General features: G+C 24.0%; 3 protein-coding genes across 3 annotated transcripts; 2 read left to right on the top strand and 1 right to left on the bottom strand.

Moving 5' to 3' along the window:
• Nucleotides 1-784: 784 nt before the first annotated feature.
• OCT59_005835 (uncharacterized protein) lies at nt 785-2,846 on the top strand (the record flags this gene model as incomplete). The annotated part of the gene is made up of 5 exons (XM_066140868.1): nt 785-997; nt 1,080-1,392; nt 1,471-1,709; nt 1,794-1,823; nt 1,989-2,846. 5 exons carry the CDS (start codon nt 785-787, stop codon nt 2,844-2,846), a joined length of 1,653 nt encoding a protein of 550 aa, XP_065997713.1.
• Nucleotides 2,847-10,502: 7,656 nt separating this feature from the next.
• OCT59_005834 (uncharacterized protein) lies at nt 10,503-16,099 on the top strand (the record flags this gene model as incomplete). The annotated part of the gene is made up of 15 exons (XM_025333451.2): nt 10,503-10,577; nt 10,671-10,794; nt 11,233-11,337; nt 11,539-11,702; nt 11,771-11,867; nt 12,045-12,229; nt 12,301-12,408; nt 12,912-13,045; nt 13,259-13,403; nt 13,494-13,593; nt 13,882-13,991; nt 14,089-14,574; nt 14,651-14,714; nt 15,164-15,189; nt 15,263-16,099. The coding sequence occupies 15 exons, from the start codon at nt 10,503-10,505 to the stop codon at nt 16,097-16,099; spliced, it is 2,760 nt and encodes a 919-aa protein (XP_025172333.2).
• Nucleotides 16,100-21,541: 5,442 nt separating this feature from the next.
• On the bottom strand, nt 21,542-23,245 carry OCT59_005833 (uncharacterized protein; the record flags this gene model as incomplete). The annotated part of the gene is made up of 1 exon (XM_025327238.1): nt 21,542-23,245. The coding sequence occupies one exon, from the start codon at nt 23,243-23,245 to the stop codon at nt 21,542-21,544; it is 1,704 nt and encodes a 567-aa protein (XP_025172334.1).
• Nucleotides 23,246-23,757: the final 512 nt, after the last annotated feature.

The following is a 23,757-nucleotide window of genomic DNA, read 5'->3' as shown; positions in this document are numbered from 1 at the left end:
TTATTTAATTTAGTTTATTATGTTCTATTGTGATTAACTCTTATTAGTGGAAAGTAGTCCAATTAACAAATTATTCATTTTTAACAATATTTTTTTTTTTTTTTTTAAAAAAAAAACACGTATATTTATTTATTGAAAAACTGAAAATTTGTACGATAAATCTGATATAATTAAAAAAACTTTTTAATCTTTGTAAGTTCTAAAATTGGTAAGGTTACCGTTTGTTTGTTGTACTTCGTTATTGGCGCTTCGCAATAAGATAAACAATCGTGTTCTTTGCATCAGGGGTTCAGGACTCAGATACAGATGATCGACAAATCGAATTTTCATACTTATTAGTATACGAATTTTGATTATAGGAAAGTTGTCACATAATTTATCACAAAATTTGCTGTTTTCAAAAATTTATTTTTTGAATTTTGATACAAGATAGGAAAATATTACAATAATAAAACTTCAAAATTTAAAAATTTGTACGCTTTAAAAATAAAAAAAAAAAGATCCTTGCAATTCTCGTTATTATCGACTTGATAAAATATTCTCACATTTTTTTTTTGTATACTTAAAGATCAGGGATAGATCGTCACTCAATAGCCATTTTTGGCGTAAATCGGCATTATTAAATTTTTCGGGTTGAGCTTAAAATTATTCTCAGTTTGACAGGAAAGTATTATAATAATTCGGGATGTTGATTAACCGAATAAATTATTTTGCATTTTAAAATCAATATAAATAAGCGATGTTTCCCTTTATTGATTCGATTCAATATAAATTAAACATCAAAATGATCAATAAAAATCTTATTTTCTTATTACTGATACCCGTCCTATTATTAAATCAAGTCCACGTTAATGCTGTGGCACAAGATTATTTTCTTAGAAATATTGATATAGAACGTTCGCCTAAAAATATTTTGATCGGTTCTTACATTGGAGGAAGAAGCCATCTTAAACCAATGTTAGATGTCGCTATTATATTGATTGAAAGAGGTCACAACGTAAGAGTTTTTTCTTTTATTCTACGTGATACTGGTTTGATCGTCGGTCTAAGTTTCTCCTATTTATATTCTCGATTCATAGGTAATATTATTAACATCAGGAAAATATGAACCGTCATCGGAATATCCAGGTCTAAAACAAATCTCATCGGGACCTCAGTATGTGACTGCCAAAAGTAGAAATATTCATAAAGACGTCGATTATAGATCATTGGCACATCTTATGGAAATAACTACGGCTTCCTACAATGTAACTTATGAAAAATTTAAGAATGCTGCTAAAGAAAACAATATTGATTTATTCATTTGTGACCCTATTGCAAACCATGTTTGCATAGATGCTGCTAATAATCTAAATAAACCTGTTGTTGGTTTTACTTCCTCATTTATGCAAAGTAATTATAAATAATCATATTCCTCTTATTTTTTTTTAATAACAAAACTCACTTAACGAAAAAAAATCTTTTGTTTAGTGATGGATCCTAAACCATATAAATCTGATCCGATGTTCGGCTGTAATATTTCATTAGAAAATGAATCATTTTTTGAGAGGTTTAGGTGTACTTTAATACAACCTTTACAAATAACTTATGCTTATAGACCTTTTACGCGTCAATTAAATGACATAAGAGAACAAATGAATATAAAATCGGTATCGGGAAAAGTGCCAAAAGTTACCTTAGCTTTGATTAATATTTTCTTCGGTTTTGAGGTATTTTATATTTTAATAATTAGTTAAACAAACTAGATAAAATTATCTCATAAAAATAATAACCTTTTTTTTTTTATCTTAAAGTTACCACAATCTTTGGCACCAAATGTTCAGGTAATTAATGATCCGTACGTTAAATCCGTTCGATGGATAATGATTCACTAAATTCCTTGGACTTATCTTAAACTGACGGTAGATACTTCCACGACGGATTGTACAATATATGAAGTTTAACAAAAATTATAAAAGATTAATTTTCTTCATTCTTCAAATTAATAGGTAATTGGACCAGTATTATCAGAAGAATATCCCTCACTTACGCCTGAACTCTCGGATTTTATAAATGGACACAAACGAGTTTTATACATAGCTTTTGGTACACGTTTTTACGCAACTATCGAAAATAACAACAAAATTTTACAATCAATTGTTGAAACAATCAACAATAAAATATTTGATGGTGTAATTTGGGCATTATCTGAGACATCAAAAGATGACTTCAGTCCATCATTAAACTTTGCTGATGGTACACAAGTTCAAACTTTACCAATCTTAAATAATATACATCCACATATTCATATTACAAAGTTTGCACCACAATTCGCTGTACTTAGTCACACCAATACGAAATTATTTTTTAGCCATGGAGGCGCATTAAGTTCTCATGAATCCCTTTATACTGGTACTCCTATGTTAATATTGCCTTTTAGTGTTGATCAGATGGGTAACGCTCAAAGATTAAAATCAGCCGGTGTAGCATTAACAGTAAATAAAAATACTTTGGATGTCAATGATATTTTGAATAAAATCGATTTCTTATTAAAAGATGAGCATATAAAGAAGAATTCAAAGAGAATGAAATATTTAGCCAGAATTAATAGTAATAGAAAATATAGAGCAGCCGATTTAATTGAATATATGTTATATAGTATTAGTTTAGATGAATATTTGGATGATGACTTTTTCAAAGAATGGATTCCTGCTGAGTCTAGAATGGGATTTATTAAAGCAAATAATCTTGACGTTTATGGAGTTTTATTATTAATTATCATTCTTGTACTTATTGGAATTGTATTCATATTGATTAAATATATTTCAAATCCTTTATCTGATAGAAAAAAATCAAAGCAAGCATAGTTTCGCTTTAAATATAAAAATATATACACGATACATTTTTTTTTTTTTTAGTTTACAGATTATTTTTAAATTTATTATTGAATAAAAAAGATTAAACATATTAATTATATTATAAATTTTACGTATTATCAAAGGATCAAAATCATCAAATATTTAATGATAATAATTTTTTTTTAAAATACTATTGGTAAAGTTGATGAGACTTCCACAGTATTTTAACGGGATGATTTTTTTTTTTTTTTTTTGATGATTATCAAAATCTTTAAGAAATAGGACCGTGTTTAACTATAATTTTAATCTTTTTATTCAAATAAGCATTTTTAGAAGGTTAAATTTTTATTTAACTACTTAAACGTTATGACAAAACAAATTGAACTGTCCATCAATTTCTAATTAACTAAATAAAAGAAAAATTTTTATTTTAATTGGAAGAACTACGTATTAGATTACAGTCACCATTGGTTAACGAACCTATTTGTACCGAAATCTCGTTATAAGCGTACCGAACTAGAATTTCCATAACCGACTTTTTATAAATAATTTCACCGGATATAATGAACTTTTATAATAAAACACTATATAATGCATCCTAACTGAACTTTAACCAGCTCCCATATATTAGTTATAATTCTGGCCAGCATCAGAAATTTGCCCTAAATTATCCGGAAGTTTGGTAAATTATATAACGAATAAATAAATGTATTAAAATTTGCTGTTTTCAAATTCATCCGATCGAATCTTAGTCATTCAATAGGATTTGCATTTATCTGTCGGATTTTTGAGGGATCCCGTGAATTACGGGTATCCATTTTACCGACATCCAATGACGTACATGAAAATTACCCGACTCCATTTTGTTGAATTACCATTTTACCGAAAAATTACGTAGTCCAGTAGTAGCAGATTGGTAGTACAAGAATATTGTTGATTGGCCGCATAAAACAAGGCAACGATGATGTTATCTATTGCCTAGGAACTCTTTTTTGGGAAAAATTACGTTTGTGCCTGCTTCTTAGAACGCGTAATTATACTTGATTATCGATAATATTACAGAATATTAATATTTTGTATCCTGAGAAAATAGCACGATGTCAACAATCGCAATTACTTTTTACTGGATAAATTTAGAAAGCCTTAGGTAAGTTGGCCAAAGACTGGAGGGTAGAAACTCAGAAGGACCTTGCCTATCCTGCCTCCTGTCAATACAGAACAAGCAATATAGTTATATAATTAATTGTATGAGAACACGTTTATTAAATTTTTTATTCCATATTTCTCGTTTTGTACAGTCACATTTAACCGTGTATTTCAACCAAGAACAACAATAGAAGTAGAATAATTAAAAATTGAAGAACCTGTGTTTCATATTATTCCACATATTCTTCAATAATCAACCTCTATTTTTAAAAAGTTATAGCAACGTTCATTATGATGTTGATTACAAAACAGAAAATTCTTTGATACGTCATCTAACAACCAGATCTAATATTTCGTGATCCATAATTTTAACAACGTTACAATACATTACAATGAATGTGGATATAAACGATAATTAAAGACCTAAATTTTATTCACCATATGAATAAGAAATACAATTATTTTCGATGATCGTTCGCAACTATTACTACTATTGTTGAACATTCATTATACACAACTAGATCAATCAACTGATATCTTTTGATTGAGGGCATCAATTATTTTTTCACTAATTCTTTTCTTTTTTTTTTGCACAAATAAATCCAAGTTTTCGTTATTTAATAAATAATTTTACTAAAAAAAGCACGTTACTGTATATGTGTAAAACAATTGTCCTTATCGTTCGGTTCAATACTTTTTTGTTTATTTAATAAATAATATACCAACAGTTAAATCACGTTTTATGTTGAAGCAGCTATATAGTGTGATTAAGATTTATGGTCACTTTTTCATTTGAATTGTTTTGTATTACAAAAAAAATAATCTGTTGATGTACAATTCTGATTGATAAATTCTTGTTTTATACTGAAAGGTTTTTTTGCCAATGTTGTACATAACGTGATATGTTGCCCTGTAAAAAAAGTCGATCCGTTTTTTACATTCCATCCTTTTTCCGTAAAAGGTTCATATTTCCGGAATTAATAACCTTATATCACGGAATTTATCAAATTATTTACATTTTCCGTGAATGGATCCATGAAAGGTTCATTTTTACGGAGTTTTTACAGAAATAACGGATAAAATTTTTTATAGGTATTGTTGTCCTTTAAAAAATATCTACGATGATGGAAAATTCTTCTAAATAAGTATAACAAATTTTTTCTTTTCTAGTTTCATGGTAACAAGAAGAATTGATTCGACATGTAAAATATTTTATACTAATAATATCGATTTTTTTTAAGCTAACCGCGTTCAAAGGACTTTGAGGTTGAGTATTATCTATTTCAAACATTTGATATTAATCGATATCCATCCATTGATTCATCAAGAGAAGTAAAACTTCTGGACCAGGATTCTAAGATAGATTTACTATGCACAGCGGCGTTCTGGGGTCGGTAAGATTCTGTGCGGTTTACTTTATCTCTTCTTCTATAACCATTTCATATGTTAATAAGTAAAAAATAATAATTTTGGTGAATTTTTATTAACGTGAATCAAGAAAGAAAACATGAATTATTCAAATAATTTCCAGTAACATAACATAATGTACAGTATATTACCTTACGAGTAAATTAAGGCACCGTAATTATTACAGACTTACTACGTGTTATTATTATTTTTATGGAAAGTTAAGTTTGACCGCTAGGTATAATGTATATTAAAACACGTTTATCAAAAAAAGTGTTATATGGGTGTAGAAAAATTCTGAGCGAACAAGTTCTGTGAAAACTTTAGCTTCATTGCCATTTTTTACGCGAAATCCAAAACGAAGGACGGATTGATTCATGAATTCGTTTTATTATAATACAAGATGAAGATCATACGTATGCTGAGGTTAATAGAAAAAGAAATTATTCGCTCTATATTAGGGGAAAAAGGGAATCAATTCTATGGTTTGATTACTTTGATTGACGAACTATAACTATTTTGGATTAAAATTTGAAAAAATGAAAATATATTAATAATTTTATTATATTGATTATAAAATTTCGGCACCCAAGTTTGTGTCGGTCATCACCATATAAGGAACGTGTGGCATTTAAGTGTCACTGATCACGTGTAGCCACGAGTTCAAAATACTAAGTATCTGAGGGACAGAATTATTTTAGTGCCAATTTGTCACCCCTGTAACACAAAAAACCACGCCCGCAAAACCGGGTGCAAACAAACGATTCTCTGACATATTCGTGGCGCAGCAATCTTGATGGCCGGATTTTATATCTTTTTGTACAATTTTTTATTTTGTGTTTTATCTTTATATTCATGTTATTTTATATATACATATTTTTATATTATAATAATGTATTAACATTTTGTGCAAGTGCCAAAAATATTTATATTTTTAAGATTTCAAAAATTAAAACTTCTTATAAAATTCAGATAAAATTCATAGTACTGAAAGAAATTAAAATTTATTTTTTTTCACACGTTATATTAGTAATATAAATAAAAAAAATGCCATGAATTTAATTAAATAAAGATTAGAATTTGATTAAGTTAATGATACCAATTTTATTTATTGAAACCGATCTACAAAAAAGAATATATATATATATGTTCTGTCCAGATTCGGTATCTATCCTCTAAGTCGGATAATCCGAATAAAAAACCGTACAATTTTTTTTTAGTTTAGACGGACAACGGTTTCTATCCGGATCGAAAATAAAATTCAGAAAAGTTCTTATTTTTACATTATTAGATAAATTTAAATTCTTTGTTATATAATCAACTAATATTTTTTCTAAAAACTAGTGTACTTTTGGATATAGTGAGTGAGTTTTATACTAATACTACTAATAAATTAATAAAAGATTTTTTTATAACAATAGATTGTGTTTAGTGAGATTTATAAAAAATTTAATGAGATTTCTTTTTAGTAATAGTTTGGTATAAAAAAATTTTCTGGGATTTTTTTTTAATAACAATATGTTGATAGTAGACAATTAACTTGTTAATAATTGTTTTTTAGTAAGATTTTTTTATAGTTCACAGTAACACTAATATTACTAGTAAGTAATATAAATGAAAGATTTTTATAACAATAGATTACATTTAATAAGGTTAATAAAAAAATTTTCTGAGATTTATTTTAATAACAATAGGTATGATAAATTTTTGGTGATTATTTTTTTTAGTAACAATAGATTGGTAATAGACAATAAAAAATGGTGTGAAAACATTAAAAACTGAACTGATAATGAATTGGTAAATCAGATCAGTTTTGGTCACAGTAATAATTGTCTATTACCAATCTATTGCTACTAAAAAAAAAATCACCAAAAATTTTATCATATCTATTGTTATTTAAATAAATCCCAGAAAATTTTATATATTGTACTATACTAATTTGTCATAAAAAAATTCCAGAAACTGATCTATTATATTAATAAAAAATCTAAAAAATTTTTTATATCTCTCCATTATAATATAGTACTGATCTGTTGTTATCAAAAAAATTTTTTATATTGATTTATTGACTCTATTGTTAAAAAAAAATTCAGAAAATATATTTATATCAATCTATTATTAAAAAAAAAGTTAAAATTTTTTTATATCTATTCATTGTACTATACCAATCTATTGTTATTAAAAAAAGTCTCAGTAAATTTTTTGTATTGATCTATTGTTATTAAAAAAAATCTCCCAAAATTTTTTTTATATGTCATTAAATATAATCTATTTATAAAAAATCTTTTATTAACTCATTAAACTAACTATTAATACCTATTAGTAGTAGTATTACTGGAAAAAATCTTACTAAAAAACAATTATTAATTGAACAAATTAATAATCAGTTGTCTATTACCAATCTATTGTTATTAAAAAAAATCACAAAAAAATTTATTAAATTAGTCCATTGTACTATACCTATCTATTGTTATTAAAATAATCCCAGAAAATTTTATATCTAGTAACTATTGTACTATACCAATCTAGTATTGTTATTAAAAAAAAAATCCTTAAAATTTTTTATTTCTATCCATTATACCATACTGATCTATTGTTATTAAAAAAAATCCAGAAAATTTTATACTGATATAATGACTTATTGCTAAAAAAAAATCCCAGAAAATATATTCATATCAATCTATTATTAAAAAAAAGAATTCAGAAATATTTTTTTATATCTATACATTGTATTATACCAATCTGTTATTATTAAAATAGATCCCAGAAAATTTTATTATATCTATCTATTGTACTAAACCATTCTATTATATCTCAAAAAATTTTTTTATTAACCTTATTAAATGTAATTAAAATCTTTTATTATCATTACTTATTAGTAATATTAGTGTTACTATGTTGAAGATAGGGCTGTCTGGCTAAGATAACGCATTACAAATGTTGTCTACCTACTGAGTCTAACGATCACTCAACAGTGCACACGTGGGGTACTATACGTATGACGAGTGGTTTGTAGTTTAATTATATTAGAGTAGCTTTTAGAATCATACTATGTATACATATTCTTTTATTTTTCTACTTTAATAAAACTGCAAATGCGCTGTGATTAAAAAAAAAAAAAAGTAATATTAGTGTTACTGTGAACTGTAAAAAAATTATTAACTTCCGTTAATAAGTTACCAATCTATTGTAATTAAACAATAAATCACAGAAAATTTTTATTATATCTATCTATTGTGCTATACCAATATATTGTTATTAAGGAAGAATTCCAAAAAAAAATTATTATATCATCTATTATATGATACCAATTTACTGTTATTAAAAAAAATTCTAAAAAATTTATTACATCTATTTATTGTATAGTTAACCCTATTGTACTATTACTACTATGCTGATATATCGTTATTAAAAAAAAATTCTAGAAAATTTTTTATACAAAGCTATTCTTATTAAAAAAAATTTCATAAAATTTTTTCATAAATCTCACTAAACACAATCTATTGTTATAAAAAAATCTTTTATTAATTTATTAGTAGTATTAGTATGCTTTTAAAATAAACTCACCCATTATATCCAAAAGTACACTAATATAATTAAAAAAAAATCATTTTTTTTTTAATTTTTAATAACAAAAAACGTCAAGTCTGACGTTTTTAATTAAAAAAATCACTTTTTTTGATTTTTAATAACAAAAAACGTCAAGTCTGACGTTTTTAATTAAAAAAAATATTTTTTTTGATTTTTAACAACAAAAAACGTCAAGTCTGACGTTTTTAATTAAAAAATATATTTTTTTTGATTTTTAATAACAAAAAACGTCAAGTCTGACGTTTTTAATTAAAAAATATATTTTTTTTGATTTTTAATAACAAAAAACGTCAAGTCTGACGTTTTTAATTAAAAAATATATTTTTTTTGATTTTTAATAACAAAAAACGTCAAGTCTGACGTTTATAATTAAAAAAAATATTTTTTTTTGATTTTTAATAACAAAAAACGTCAAGTCTGACGTTTATAATTAAAAAAATATTTTTTTTGATTTTTAATAACAAAAAACGTCAAGTCTGACGTTTTTAATTAAAAAAATATTTTTTTTGATTTTTAATAACAAAAAACGTCAAGTCTGACTTTTTTAATTAAAAAATTTAATTTTTTTTTGTTTTTTAATCAAGTTTTTGACATTTTTAATTAAAAAAAAAAAAAATTTCACATTTTAATAAAAAATGATCAACATACTATTTCATGATCTGTCAAGTTAACATTCTTTTTGAGCAGCACAGTTAAACTCAGCGCAAAAAGTTTCCATAGTGAATGTTCACTTTCTCTGTACATGTACATGTACAGTACATGTTCATGTTCTTGCTCTTGTACTTGTACATGTACATGTACAGTACTGTACTAATATTTAAGATTAAACTGAGAGTTTTTTACGAAAAAGGAAATTTTTTTTGTATCCATGGCAACTATGCATGTGGATGATTTTCAAAAACGGAATAGAAAATTTTGGTGAAAATCTGACTGAAATGAAATGATCAACCAAAATTTTTGCCATTTAAAGTAAAAAATCGCCTTAAAATCCTACTTGGGTGTTAAAAAAAAATCATAATTGCATATCAAGATTTATATTTGTCACACAAATAAAGTTGGTGTAAATTTAAAGTCACGTTAACAAAGTTTATTAGTCATTAATTTGTTGATCGGTCGCACATCAAACGTAATTTGTATGATGCATTTTTTGTGCCGATCATAATATTACTCTTCCGAAAAAAACAACTTGAAATCACAATGTCATTTCAAGATGATATTACATGTAAAACATGTGGTGAAATATACACAAAAATTGATTATAAATGGTGTGAACCATGTCAAATAAATGATTTAAAACAAAATTTTACAAACTGGACCAGCGATAACAACAAAATTGATGAATTAATTCAAGAAATGCAACTAAAAATTAAAAATTACGATGATATGATAGTTGAATGGATACCATATAATCAGCTTAATGATATTAAAGAAATAGACAAAGATGATTATAGTATAATATGTTCAGCAATATGGACAGATGGTCCATTAAAATATAATTATGATAAAATAGAACGGAAAAAGATGCCTAATAAAAAAGTTGCTTTAAAATATTTAGTTAATTCACAAAATAATATTATCAATGAATTTTTAAATGAGGTCTGAAATTTTTTTTTGAATCTTCCAAAATATAATCTAATTTAATCTAATTTGATCTAATTTAATTAAAATAACTATTTTATATTTTAACAGGCTAAATCATATACTATTGAAAATGATGATCATAGTAATATTATTACAATGTACGGAATATCTCAAAATATAGATACAAAAAATTATATTATGATACTTCAAGATTGTTATTGTGAAAACTGTGGTAAAATATATACAGATAAAAGGTACAAATGGTGTAACCATGTCAAATAAATAATTTAAAACAAAATTTTGCAAATTGGACTAGTAGAAACGAAAAATTTGATAAATTAATTCAAAAAATGCAATTAAAAATTGATAAATTAGACGATACAATATTTGAATGGATACCATATAATCAGTTTAATTATATCAAAGAAATAGGCACATCATTATATTCAGCAATTTGGATGGATGGACCATTATTTTATAATTATGATAAAATGGAATGGAAAAGGAATCTTAATGAAAAAATTAATTTAATATATCATGATAATGATAATTCTTTTAAACTAACCAATAAGGAATTTTTAAATTATAAAGGGGTATGAATTTTTTATTACTATACTGTCATTTTAAATACTTTATTTATTATAATAATTTATTTTTTTATATTTTACAGATAAATTTTTTGAAGATTATATTATTAAATTATATGGAATATCCCAAAACCCAGATACAAAGAATTATATCTCAATACTTCAAGATTGTTATTGTGAATACTGTGGTAAAATTTATACAGATGTAAAGTATAAATGGTGTAACCCATGTCAAATAAATAATTTAAAACAAAATTTTGCAAATTGGACTAGTGGAAATGAAAAGATTGATGAATTAATTCATGAAATGCAATTAAAAATTGATAAACATAATGATGTAATAGTTGAATGGGTACCATTTAATCAGTTTATTAATATCAATAAAATAGGCAAAGATGATTCTACTCCATTATATTCAGCAATTTGGACAGATGGTTTATTAGAATATAATTGTGATACAATGGAACAGAAAAGAATACCTAATAAAGAAGTGGCTTTAAAATTTTTGAGTAATTCACAAAATAATGATATTACTAATGAATTTCTAAATGAGGTATGAAATTTTTGATTTTTTTTTGTAATTTAAGTGCTTTTATTAAAATAATTTTTATATCATAACAGATTAAATCATATTTCGCTGAATATGATAAAATTATTAAAATATATGGAATATCTCAAAATCCAGCTACAAAAGTTTATATTATAGTGCTTCAAAATGGTTATTGTGAAATCTGTAATAATATATATAAAAATATGAAGTATAAATGGTGCAAGCAATGTTTAATAAATAATTTAAAGCAAAATTTTACAAATTGGACTAGTGAAAATGAAAAAATTGACGAATTTATACAACAAATGCAACTAGAAGTTGATAAACTAAATGATACAATAATAGAATGGATACCATTAAACCAGTTTAATAATATCAAAGAATTATATGAAAGTAATTCAGCAACATTTGTAAATGGTCCATTATATTATAATTATGATAAAATGGAATGGGAAAGAAAGCCTAATGAAAAAGTTACTTTAATTTGCTTAGATAATTTACAGTGTACTACTGATGAATTTTTAAATGAAGTATGAATTTCTGGTTTCTTTATAATTCAATTTAAGTACTTAGTGTTAATGATTCTTCTTATATTTTACAGATTAAAACATATATTGATGAAAAACGTACAAAGGATTGTGTCATTGAAATATCTAAACGTTTTTCAAATAATTATGGAGAAAGTCATTTTAACAATAATGTTGTTAAAGTATATGGAATATCTCAAAATCAAGATTCGAAAGATTATATAATAGTACTTCAAGATTGGTGTTGTGAAAATTGTGGTAAAATGTATAAAGATTTAAGTTATAAATGGTGCAATTCATGTCAAATAAATAATTTAAAACAAAATTTTGTAAATTGGACTAGTGGAAATGAAATAATTGATGAAGTTATTCAAGATATGCAATTAAGAATTAAAAAGTATAATAATACAATAGTCGAATGGATACCATATAATCAATTTAATAATATTAAAGAAATAGTTCAAGGTGATTTTGCTACATTATATTCAGCAAATTGGATGAATGGTCCATTGGATTATGATTATTATAAATGGAAAAGAATACCCAATATTAAAGTTGCTTTAAAATATTTACATAATTCACAAGATATTACTGAAGAGTTTTTAAATGAGGTATGAAATTTCAAATTTATTTATAATTCAATTTTAATGCTTTATATATATAATAAAAATCTCTTATATTTTAGCAAATTAAACCATATGATATTGTAATATATGAAGACGATTTTACTTCTAATTCTCCTAGAATAATTGGAATATCACAAAACCCAAATACAAAAAATTATGTTTTGGTTCTTGAAAATGGAAGTCATTGTATAAAGTGTGGTGAAATATACACATCAATATACTTTAATTGGTGTGAATCATGTCAAATAAATAATTTAAAATCAAATTTTGCAAATTGGACTAGTGGAAATGAAATAATTGATAAATTTAGTCAAGGAATGCAATTAGAATTTGAAAATTTTAGTGATATAATATTTGAATGGATACCATATAACCAGTTTAATAATATTATAAAAATGTGTAAAAGTGATTCCGCCTTACTATATTCAGCAATATGGATAGATGGCCCATTAGGATATATACAAAATGAATGGAAAAGGATACCTAATAAAGAAGTTGCTCTAAAATGTTTATATAATTCACAAAATATCACCAATAAGATATTAAATGAGGTATAAAATTTTGATTTCTTTGTAATCTCTTTCAGTTGTTTATTTAATTTAAATAAATTTTTTAATATAATGATTTTTAATATACTTTAGGAAACTAAATTCTATTCTATTAAAAGATCTACTCTTAAAATATATGGAATATCTCAAAATCCTAATACAAAGGATTATATTTTAGTTATTCAAGATGGAAGTTTTTGTGGAGAATGTGCTAATATATATACTGACACTAATAGAAAATTGTGTAAAACATGCCAGATAAATAATTTAAAGAAAAATTTCGCGAATTGGACTAGTGGAAATAATCAAATTGATGAATTAATTCAAAAAATGCAATTAAAAATTAACAGACACTATGATAATATAGTCGAATGGATACCATTTAATCAGTTTAGTGAAATCAAAGAGATAGGAAAAGATGATTCTGCCAATATATTGTATTCAGCAATAAGGATAAATGATTCATTTGATTGTAATAAAGTGAAACATGGTTTTACGTCTCAAAATAATATGAAACCAAATAAAGTTACTCTAAAATATTTAAGTAATTTACAAAATAATAATATTACCAATGAATTTCTAGTAAATAAGGTATGAATTTCTAATTTCTTATAATTTAATTTGAGATCTTCTTGTTCTTCTAACTTATTGTATTATTGTTAATAATTTCTTTATATTTTTTTAACAGGTTGAATCTTATTTTATTGAATATAATAATATTAAAATATATGGAATATCTCAAAATCCAAATACAAAAGATTATATTTTAGTTTGTGAAAATGGAAAACATTGTGAAAATTGTGGTAAAATGTATAAAGATTATAAAGATTTAATTTATGATAATTGGTGTAAAGCATGCCAGATAAATAGTTTAAAGGAAAATTTTGCGAATTGGACCAGTGAAAATAAAATAATTGATGAATTAATTCAAGAAATGCAATTAAAAATTAAAAATTATGATGATATAATAATTGAATGGATACCATTCGACCAGTTTAATGATATTGAAAAAATAGGTAAAAATGATTTCACTATGTTATATTCAACGATATGGATGAATGGTCCATTAAAATATAATCAAGGAGAATGGAATAGAATGCCCAATAAAAAAGTTACTTTAAAATATGTAAGTAATGCGCGAAATAATATTATTACTGATGAATTTTTAAATGAGGTATGAAATTTTGATCCTTTGTAATTTAATTTAAATATTTTTATTTTAATGATTTTTTTTTATGTATTTTCAACAGGTTAGATCATATTCTATTAATATGCAAAACGAAGATAGTAGCAATCTTTCATATTCAACAAAAAGTACATCACATGATAGTATTAACATTGTACCTGAAATATATGGAATATCTCAAAATCCAAATACAAAAGATTATATCATAATTCTTGGAGATTGTTATTGCAAAAAATGTGGAAATCAATATACAGATATGGAAAATGAGTGGTGCAAATCATGCCAGATTAATTACTGTATTTGAAAAATAATTTTGCAAACTGGACTAGTGGAAATAAAAAAATTGATGAACTAATTCAAGAAATGCAATTAAAAATTGAAAATTGTGGTGATATAATAGTTGAATGGATACCATACTACCAGTTTAGTAATATCAAAAAAATAGGTAAAGGTGGGTTTTCTACAGTATATTCGGCATTATGGAAGAATGGCCTATTACGATGTAATACAAATTATGAAAAGTTGGAAAGAGAACATAGTATAGAAGTTGCTTTAAAATGTTTAAACAATTCACAAGATATTTCAAATGGATTATTAAATGAGGTATAATTTCCTTTAAATTAATGAAGCTAATCAATATCTTTTAATATAACAATTTTTTTTAAAAATTTATTAGGTTAAAAATTATTCTATTTGTGATAATGGAATTCTTCAAATATATGGAATATCTCAAGATCCATATACAAAAGATTATATCATAGTTCTTCAATTTGCAACTGGAAATTTTGTTAATCATGAATATATTAAAAATTCTTGGTATTGGTTTAAGAAATTATATATATTAGATCAAATTATTGACTGTCTTAAAATTATTCATGACAAACAAATGGTCCATCATGATTTGCACACAGGAAATATATTAATATTACCTAATAATGTTATATGTATTAATGATGATTATATTCCTGATGTATTAGACAAAATATGTATTTCAGATATGGGATTATGTAGAGAAGTTGGTGATATAAAAAATACAGATGAGACAAAAATTTATGGAGTTATGCCTTATGTAGCTCCTGAAGTATTAAAAGGAAATCCTTATACTCAAGCAGCAGATATATATAGTTTTGGTATGATTATGTATTTTATAGCAACTAGAAGACAGCCTTTTGACAATTGTGCTCATGATAATATTTTAGCATTGAAGATATGCAATGGAATTAGACCTGAAATTAATGAGCAAGAAATACCCGAAAGTTACATTGAGTTGATAAAGAAGTGTTGGGATCCAAATCCAAATAATAGACCAAATGCTACTAAAATTAAAGAGGAAATTAATAAACAATTTGAAGAAGCAAGAAAAAACAATATAAAATTTCCATATAATATCCAATTAACTACTCATCCAAAGGCTTGTTATACTTCTCGGTTACTTAATCCATTTACAAATGATCTCCCAAGGTATGATAATATTAGCAATAATTCAGTAGAAGTTGTTGATTTTACAGAGTAAGTCATAGCACCATTATTCAAATTTTGATGATTTAACAAAGGAATTATGTATTAAATTTAAATTATTAATGAGACATCATCGGAAGAATATAATTGAACTTAATTTATATTATTTTTATATTTTATATTAAATACACAGTATTTTGTTCAACACTGATTATAGAGTATATGTAAATTTTTTTTTTTTACATAAATAAAGTCAGTTTGTAATTGAGCAATAAACAAAATACAATCTTTATTAAATGTACCAACTTATAAAAAATTAAATTTTATAAATTTTTATCGAAGAATTATCATGACATAGTTTTATAGTGTACTGTATTTAATTTATAGTGATTACATACATTAAAATAAAACCATCAATAAAATGCATGACTTTTAGATTGACAATATAGTTTTCCCGCGCGTTTATGCTGCATAATCGGGCTGTTGGTACGAAAGGATCATGTAGTTACACAACCAAATAAGGGAAAATAATCACATTTTTATCCATGCAAATTCTTAGACTATTAAAATTTTCTTACTTACCATAAAATTGTTTTATTATTAATAAACAGTAACTCTAGAAATAAAATTAACATACAAAATTTCAATAACTTATATGAGATTCAGTTTTAATGGTGAATAATATAGTAAAAAAAAAAAGCAATAGACAATATTATGTATTATACATAAATTTTTTAACACAAAATTTTCTCATCATATATTCTTTTCAAATTATACTTATGTCATATTAAAAATGTATATTTCGTTTTAACTTTTGCTTTCAAATAGGACTGTTAAGACCGGTTAAAATGGTTAATTTAACTGGTTAAGTTATTTATTCGGTTAAAATACAAGATCTTGCAGATTATGACGGTATTGCCATTTTTCAAGCATACATATTTTTATAATTACATCAACAAGTGGCAAAAAAATTTTATCACCGATAAATTGGGAGCTCAATTCTTGCTGGAATTAAAGATTTAAAATTTGCATAATGTATTAAACTCCGGTCAAATTTTAATGCCGGCCAGAATTAACATCAGGAAATTTTTTCACATAAAATCCACATGGAAATCCATATCAAATATTGTGGAATTATGTGGAGCTCTGAATAGTTCCAATTTTTTCCAAATACCCTGTGATGAAACAATGGCATTTTCACAAAATTCTACGTAGATCCATGTAGGATATATGGGAATGTCACATATTTCTGAACTAATCCATATGGAATAACGTGGACCGATCTACCTAAAAATTTCATGATGCGGGTTAAGGTTTTTTGGACTGGTTCCAAGCTCTAGATCTAATTCATCTATTGTTTTCAGTATATTTTATAGAATTTAATTTTCAATTGTATTGCACAATGTATGAAAAAAATTTCTAACCACTGATATGGAAACGTATAATTAAGGCTATTATGAACTTATATTATTTGAAGATAAATAAACGAGATTCTGGTTTAGACAACATACGGTATTAAACGTCCTATACATCAACAACGTACAACTTCATAAATTTAGAATAAGATAGTATTAACTAGTATGGATAATTTAAATTCAATACTAATAATCCTCTCCATATATTTACAAATTTCTCCAATAAATAACCAAATATTTTTGCCGAAATATACCATAAATTAAAAAAAAAATGGTAGAGATTTAGTTAACTATACTATTAAATAAATATATATATTTTTTTTTCAAAAAAAAATTTTTAGGGCTTAAACATTTAAAATCCGCATAAATAAGGAATCAAAATTTATTTCAATGATAATTGTATAATATTAAAAAAAATATAAATTTCTATATTAGAATTAAAAATAAATTATGTTTATTGAGTTAATTAAAAAAAAATTGAATAAAATAAATAAATTTATAGAATTTCTTAAATACCTAATAGTTTTCATAGTTTTTCAAAAGATAAAAATGTAGTTATTAGATTAAAAAGAAAGTATAACTAACAAAATAATAAATAAACTCCATCACTATTTGGTCTCATGAAATTACTTGTCGTTACTATTATTAGCTCCATTATTTATTATCCTAACTCATCAATTTTTTTAGAGAAATATGCAATAAACATTTCCATTTTATCACTTCTAAATAAGTTAAACTTTTGTTATGAAAACTTGACTGTGATTCCGACACCTATAAAATATTTTTAATAAAGTGAATATTTATCCAAATATCAAGAAAACTTGATAAAAAAATTTAAATTAAAATTTTTTATTGTAAGAAACGAACTTGATTTGTCGACTAACCATAATAATTCTAAGCAATCATTCTCAATGACTTCGTAAACTTTCAATACTTCTTTTACATACTATATAGTATACAGAAATGAGTATTTTCACTACATTCAGCAAAAATATTTATTTTACTTGTAAATTAATCTGACTTTCTAATAAAAAAGTTGAAATGATTTCAAGGTACTTAATATATTTAAATTTTTAGGTTTTCAGTTTTTAACCTGTTTCTAATGTAATCCCAAGAAATCTCAAGAAATTCTCTGGTATTTTGAATACTTTTTTTGCATGAAATATTGAAATATGCGTACTTTTTAATTTCAAAAGTACTGTGTAGTTCAAATAATACAGTAAGTGTTGAAACCTTTTTCTTTGGAATCTTTATAAATTTTGTGATATTATTTAAAATATTTTTGCATACCTACATACATTATACAAACTCAAAAAACAAATTTGTAGTTTAAAAGTTTCCTGTTGTCATATTTTCTATTTTTATACAAGCGTACTAGATTTTTAGATAATTTAGGCCAAATTATAATGCCAGCTGAAATTAAAAATGCATTAGTTGATCGGTTAAACCGGTTTAAATACAATTAATCCACAAATAAACCGTTATAAATCCGGTAACCAAAATCGGTTCAAACCTTACTGCCAGCGTTCAGCAATTATGCACCTGGTATGAAATAGTTTTTTTTTAGCCATCTAAATCTCTATTATTAAACATCCATAATAAATAAAACTTTATCAAAATTTCTTCGAACAACTTAATCTTTTTTTAGACCAACTTGCATTCTCCCTTTCTAGACTTTTATGTTTATAAAATTTGGGTTGAAAAATATTACTAATATTGATAAAGCTTTGTTTCCAAATACATTCAAAATATTTGCATGTCATTATCTATTAATTATTATGACCTTTTTTTTTGTTAACCAAATATTCTAAATCGTACAGAGTATTATACCTTTAATATTATTTTTCATTTTCTTAATAAACAATTTACTATAACCCTAATCCAATGAACTTGAATAAAATAAATTATAATAATTATAATAGTATATTTTGTTATTTGTAGTTACAGATGTTTGTGATGTTCCTAATTTATTTACGTTTTATCTTTTTCGTCTTTTAACATTTTACTATTTTAATATAGATATACTTTTTTTTGTTACACAACAAATCCTATTTTGAACCAAAAAGGCATTTTCGATCATATTTTACCAAAGTCTAAACAATAATTAACCATCACATAATAATATAACATTTATCAACTACACACGTATTTTGTTCCAATAAAATGCCAACATCTCCATTGAACTCTTTATCATCTTCAGAAATACCGATTTTATATCAAATCCATGTAAATATTATGAAGATGTGGAATGAAGACCTTTAATAAAGAAAAATTTTCTATTATGAATAACAAATTTCTTCTCATCATAATAGTGAGATACTTCGTTTAAGTATTCACCAAAATAAATAAATCTATTTCTTAGTAAAGAAGTTGATATTTCAATATTAGCTACGTAAAATACAATATAGAAATCACGAACAAGTAAAATGAAAAAAATTATATAGATAATCGTCAAAATATTTTTTCCGGATATAGCTAGTCTTCTCTCGAATATATCAGTAATATCATCAACACGTGAATGACTTCATCATGGGCACAAATAAACGAGATTCTTTGGAAAGCAATTCTGTCCGATCCTGATCCACAAAGTCCGGTCTTTTTGATCAGATTGATCGACTGATTCAAATATTGTTATGAATAAGATCTAAAAACTACAATCCATAAATGTATAAAGTTTTCTCCATAAAAAAATGCTTTTAATTAATAAATGGGTAAAATTTTCTGCCGAAGCTTTGTCTCTTTCAAGGAGTTGTACCTTACTATCTACTGAAATTTATCCCAAAACCATCTAAGTTACTTTGATTAACATCTTCATCGGGATCACACAAAAATATAACATCTATACTGTATCTACTGTAATAGCCAACAACCGTAATAAAGTTGATTATAATATCAACGAATACATAATTAATAAATGATTGTTGATAAGTATTTGTTAAGAGATAAAAATGCGTAAACGAAATAATATAAATACGCGCTAATAAACAATAATAAATAATTGTACCCTGATACGAAATCAATCAATAAATAAATAAATAAAATAATAAATTAATTAATTAAATGAATTAAGTGAATGTTACGGAAATTATCAAATAAATAGCGTAAAAAAAAAATCACCAATTAATTGTCATACAGAAAATCTCTTACAAATAAAATTTTCAGTCTAACCCAATCCTGGAAAGATTACGAAGAAAAGATAAATAGTAGATATTCTCTTAATCCATCAATCTTAAATCGAGTAAATACTAGATCGAGTCTTTTTTCCATAGAGGTTGTTATTAAATACGATATAGTTTTATAGTATATTTAATTTATAGTGATTACATACATTAAAATAAAACCATCATTAAAATGCATGACTCTAAATTGACAATATATTTTCCCACGGCTGTCAGTACGAAAGGATCATGTAGTTACATAAAACCAAATAAGAATAATCATTGAAGGCAATATTAAATACTCTCACATTTTTTATCCATGCAAATTCTTAGACTATTAATCAATAAATTTTCTTACTTACCATAAAATTGTTTTATTATTAATAACATTAACTCTAGAAATAAAATTATGCTGTTATAGTAAAGAAAAAAGTAACAGACAATAATGTTAATCATAATATGTATTATGCATAAATTTTTTAATACAAAATTTTCTCATCATAAATTCTTCTCAAATTATAAAATTTTTTAAAAATGGCTTTTTTAGATAATAGGGCAAACCTGATTATTTTATTCAGATAAAGATCGCTCTATCAGGATATCTGTTAGTAACTCATTCTTTTAAAAATAATTATATCATACACTTTTACAATCAATTTCCTATTTATTTTTTTTGTGTTTTTTTAATTATATGATATTCATTCTTTTTTCAGATTTCTAGTCATCACCAGTATTGGAAATTTAGATTATTTATAAGCGCAGAGAATTAATCACATAAAAATAGTGTTTTTTTTAAATCCAATAATATTTATTTTATTCTGTTTTAAATTTACTATAAAATTGAATACAAAATGAATAATATATAATAATTCTCTTAATAGATATACAATAAATATAAATTATGAATATACATTATACATATCCCTAATACATCTCATCTATAAATTCATAAGCTTTAATATATAAATCATTATATTCTTTAACTTTAATGTTATATGATTCAAATTCCTTCAACTCATCTGTCATAGTAAACAACTCTTTTATACACCTATATGTACTATATGTACTTACTTGGACTTCTATATATCCTTCAATAGCTAAATATTCAGCCCTTTTTTCTTTCATAATATATTCCTTTATATATGGTAAAATATCATCAAATAAATTATTAATTTTGAATAATAATTTCTTAATAAAAATATGTTTTAAATTTTTAAAAAATACTTCCCAAACATTTTTTATAACATTAATACTAAAACTTAAATTCAAATATTCTAACTTATAAGGAAGAATATGTGCTAATCTTAAAAATAATTCTATTTTAGATTCAATTTTTTCATCATACGGAATATAAAAATATATTGAAAGATAATTAAGATTTTGTTCGAAAATTTTGACTGAATCTAATGCAATATGAGCTTTCTGAATACTAGACGTATGTATATCAAAAAATTTAATTCTCTTACAATAATTATTAATAAATTCTAATGCTTTGTATTTTAATCCAATATTTTCTAAATATTCCCCAAATTTTTGAAATAATAATTGCATTAATTCAATTTGTAATTTTCTATTTTCACCACTAATAAAAATATCATGTTCATCCTTTATAAATAAAGATATTAATTTAAATGGTTTGTTAAGATCAATGATTTGTTGAACAAAATTAGAATTGAAAATAAGACACTCAAGTATATGAATTGATTCTAAAACATTTAATTGTTCAAATGCCTTTTTTATATGTAACATATTCCTAAAATCAACTTTATGAAATATAATTATTTTTAAAGGTTTTGAACTAGTATTAGAATCACCTATGATATTATATAATGGTATACCATTATCTGAAAATGGCAAATAAGGACGTATATATTTATTATGTGCAAAAATAATTTTTTTAAGATTTTTTTGTGAATTAATAATTTGTGATAATTGGTTTTCAATTGTCATGTAATTATGTCTAAAACTTTCATATTCTGAAAATCTAATATGAAATGATGAAATTAAATTACAGTGATAATAAAAACATTTTAAAAATTCATACCCATTTTTATATTTTATAATTTCCTCATTAAAATGAAGTTTTAAATTTTTTATATTAATGAATTTTGGATTTTGTAAGATTAATTTAAAAATAGAACTAAAATATTTTCTGCTCATAAGGTATTTATATGCAATTTCAATTTCAAAAGTATATAATTTAGCTTCATTTTCGATAAATACTTTAATTAATAATAAAAAAATACGTCCTTTTGAACATGTAAACGTTTTGTTATCTTCAATCCAATTTACAATAATGGAACATATGTTTCGTGTATTTATACATTTAATAAAATTGGAATAATTAAATAATGTTTTTAAAGGAAATACATCATTATTAATTCCACATCTATTTAATTGTGTTTTGTCTTTTTCATTTATTTTTTGTAAGTAAATTTCAATAAAATGAAAATTTTTAGGATTTTTAATTGAAAAAGGATCTTTCCATAATAATGGAATCGCAATTTGACACCAAAATTTATTAACTAAAATACATGAATGTAATGTTGATATATCATCCCGAAAATATTGAATAATATCATCTGTTAATTCGGGAAAATTTCCTAATAATACTTTTGAGCATGCCATATTGCAAACGAAGAAAAAAGGGAGTACTTGTTTTTAAATTAGGATAAATTTATTATTTCTCGGCTTGAAATATATGGTGATCAGGTGATATACCTATTCCATTTATAGATAACAAGGAATCATCATTTTAACCAATCAGTTTTCAGAAAATCGAGCAAAAAAATTCATTGATTTTTATGTCGATCATTATTCATTACCGACCCTGCAGGTAAAACTTTATTTTTTAAGTAATAAATATTTTTAAAATCCATAATTTAAATAAAATTTATTTTATTAATTTTTTTCTGATACCCAATTTTTATTAATTAAATTATTTAAATTATGCTCTTTATGTGAACGCTAGCATAATAATATATACTCAAAGTTACATAAATCACATATCTGCAGAAAATGGGAATTTGGTGTGGTTAAATAAAAGTAAAAAATTATGTTAATTTATAATTTGTCTAGAATCTTCCTTAATTCTGCCTCCTACCATAGTCTTTGAAAAAATACTTACTTGTGCATATCAA

Source organism: Rhizophagus irregularis, chromosome 14, assembly GCF_026210795.1.
Source record: "Rhizophagus irregularis chromosome 14, complete sequence".
Classification (NCBI taxonomy): domain Eukaryota; kingdom Fungi; phylum Glomeromycota; class Glomeromycetes; order Glomerales; family Glomeraceae; genus Rhizophagus; species Rhizophagus irregularis.
Note: the sequence above shows the minus strand (reverse complement) of the source record. Positions and strands in the feature narration are given on the sequence as shown.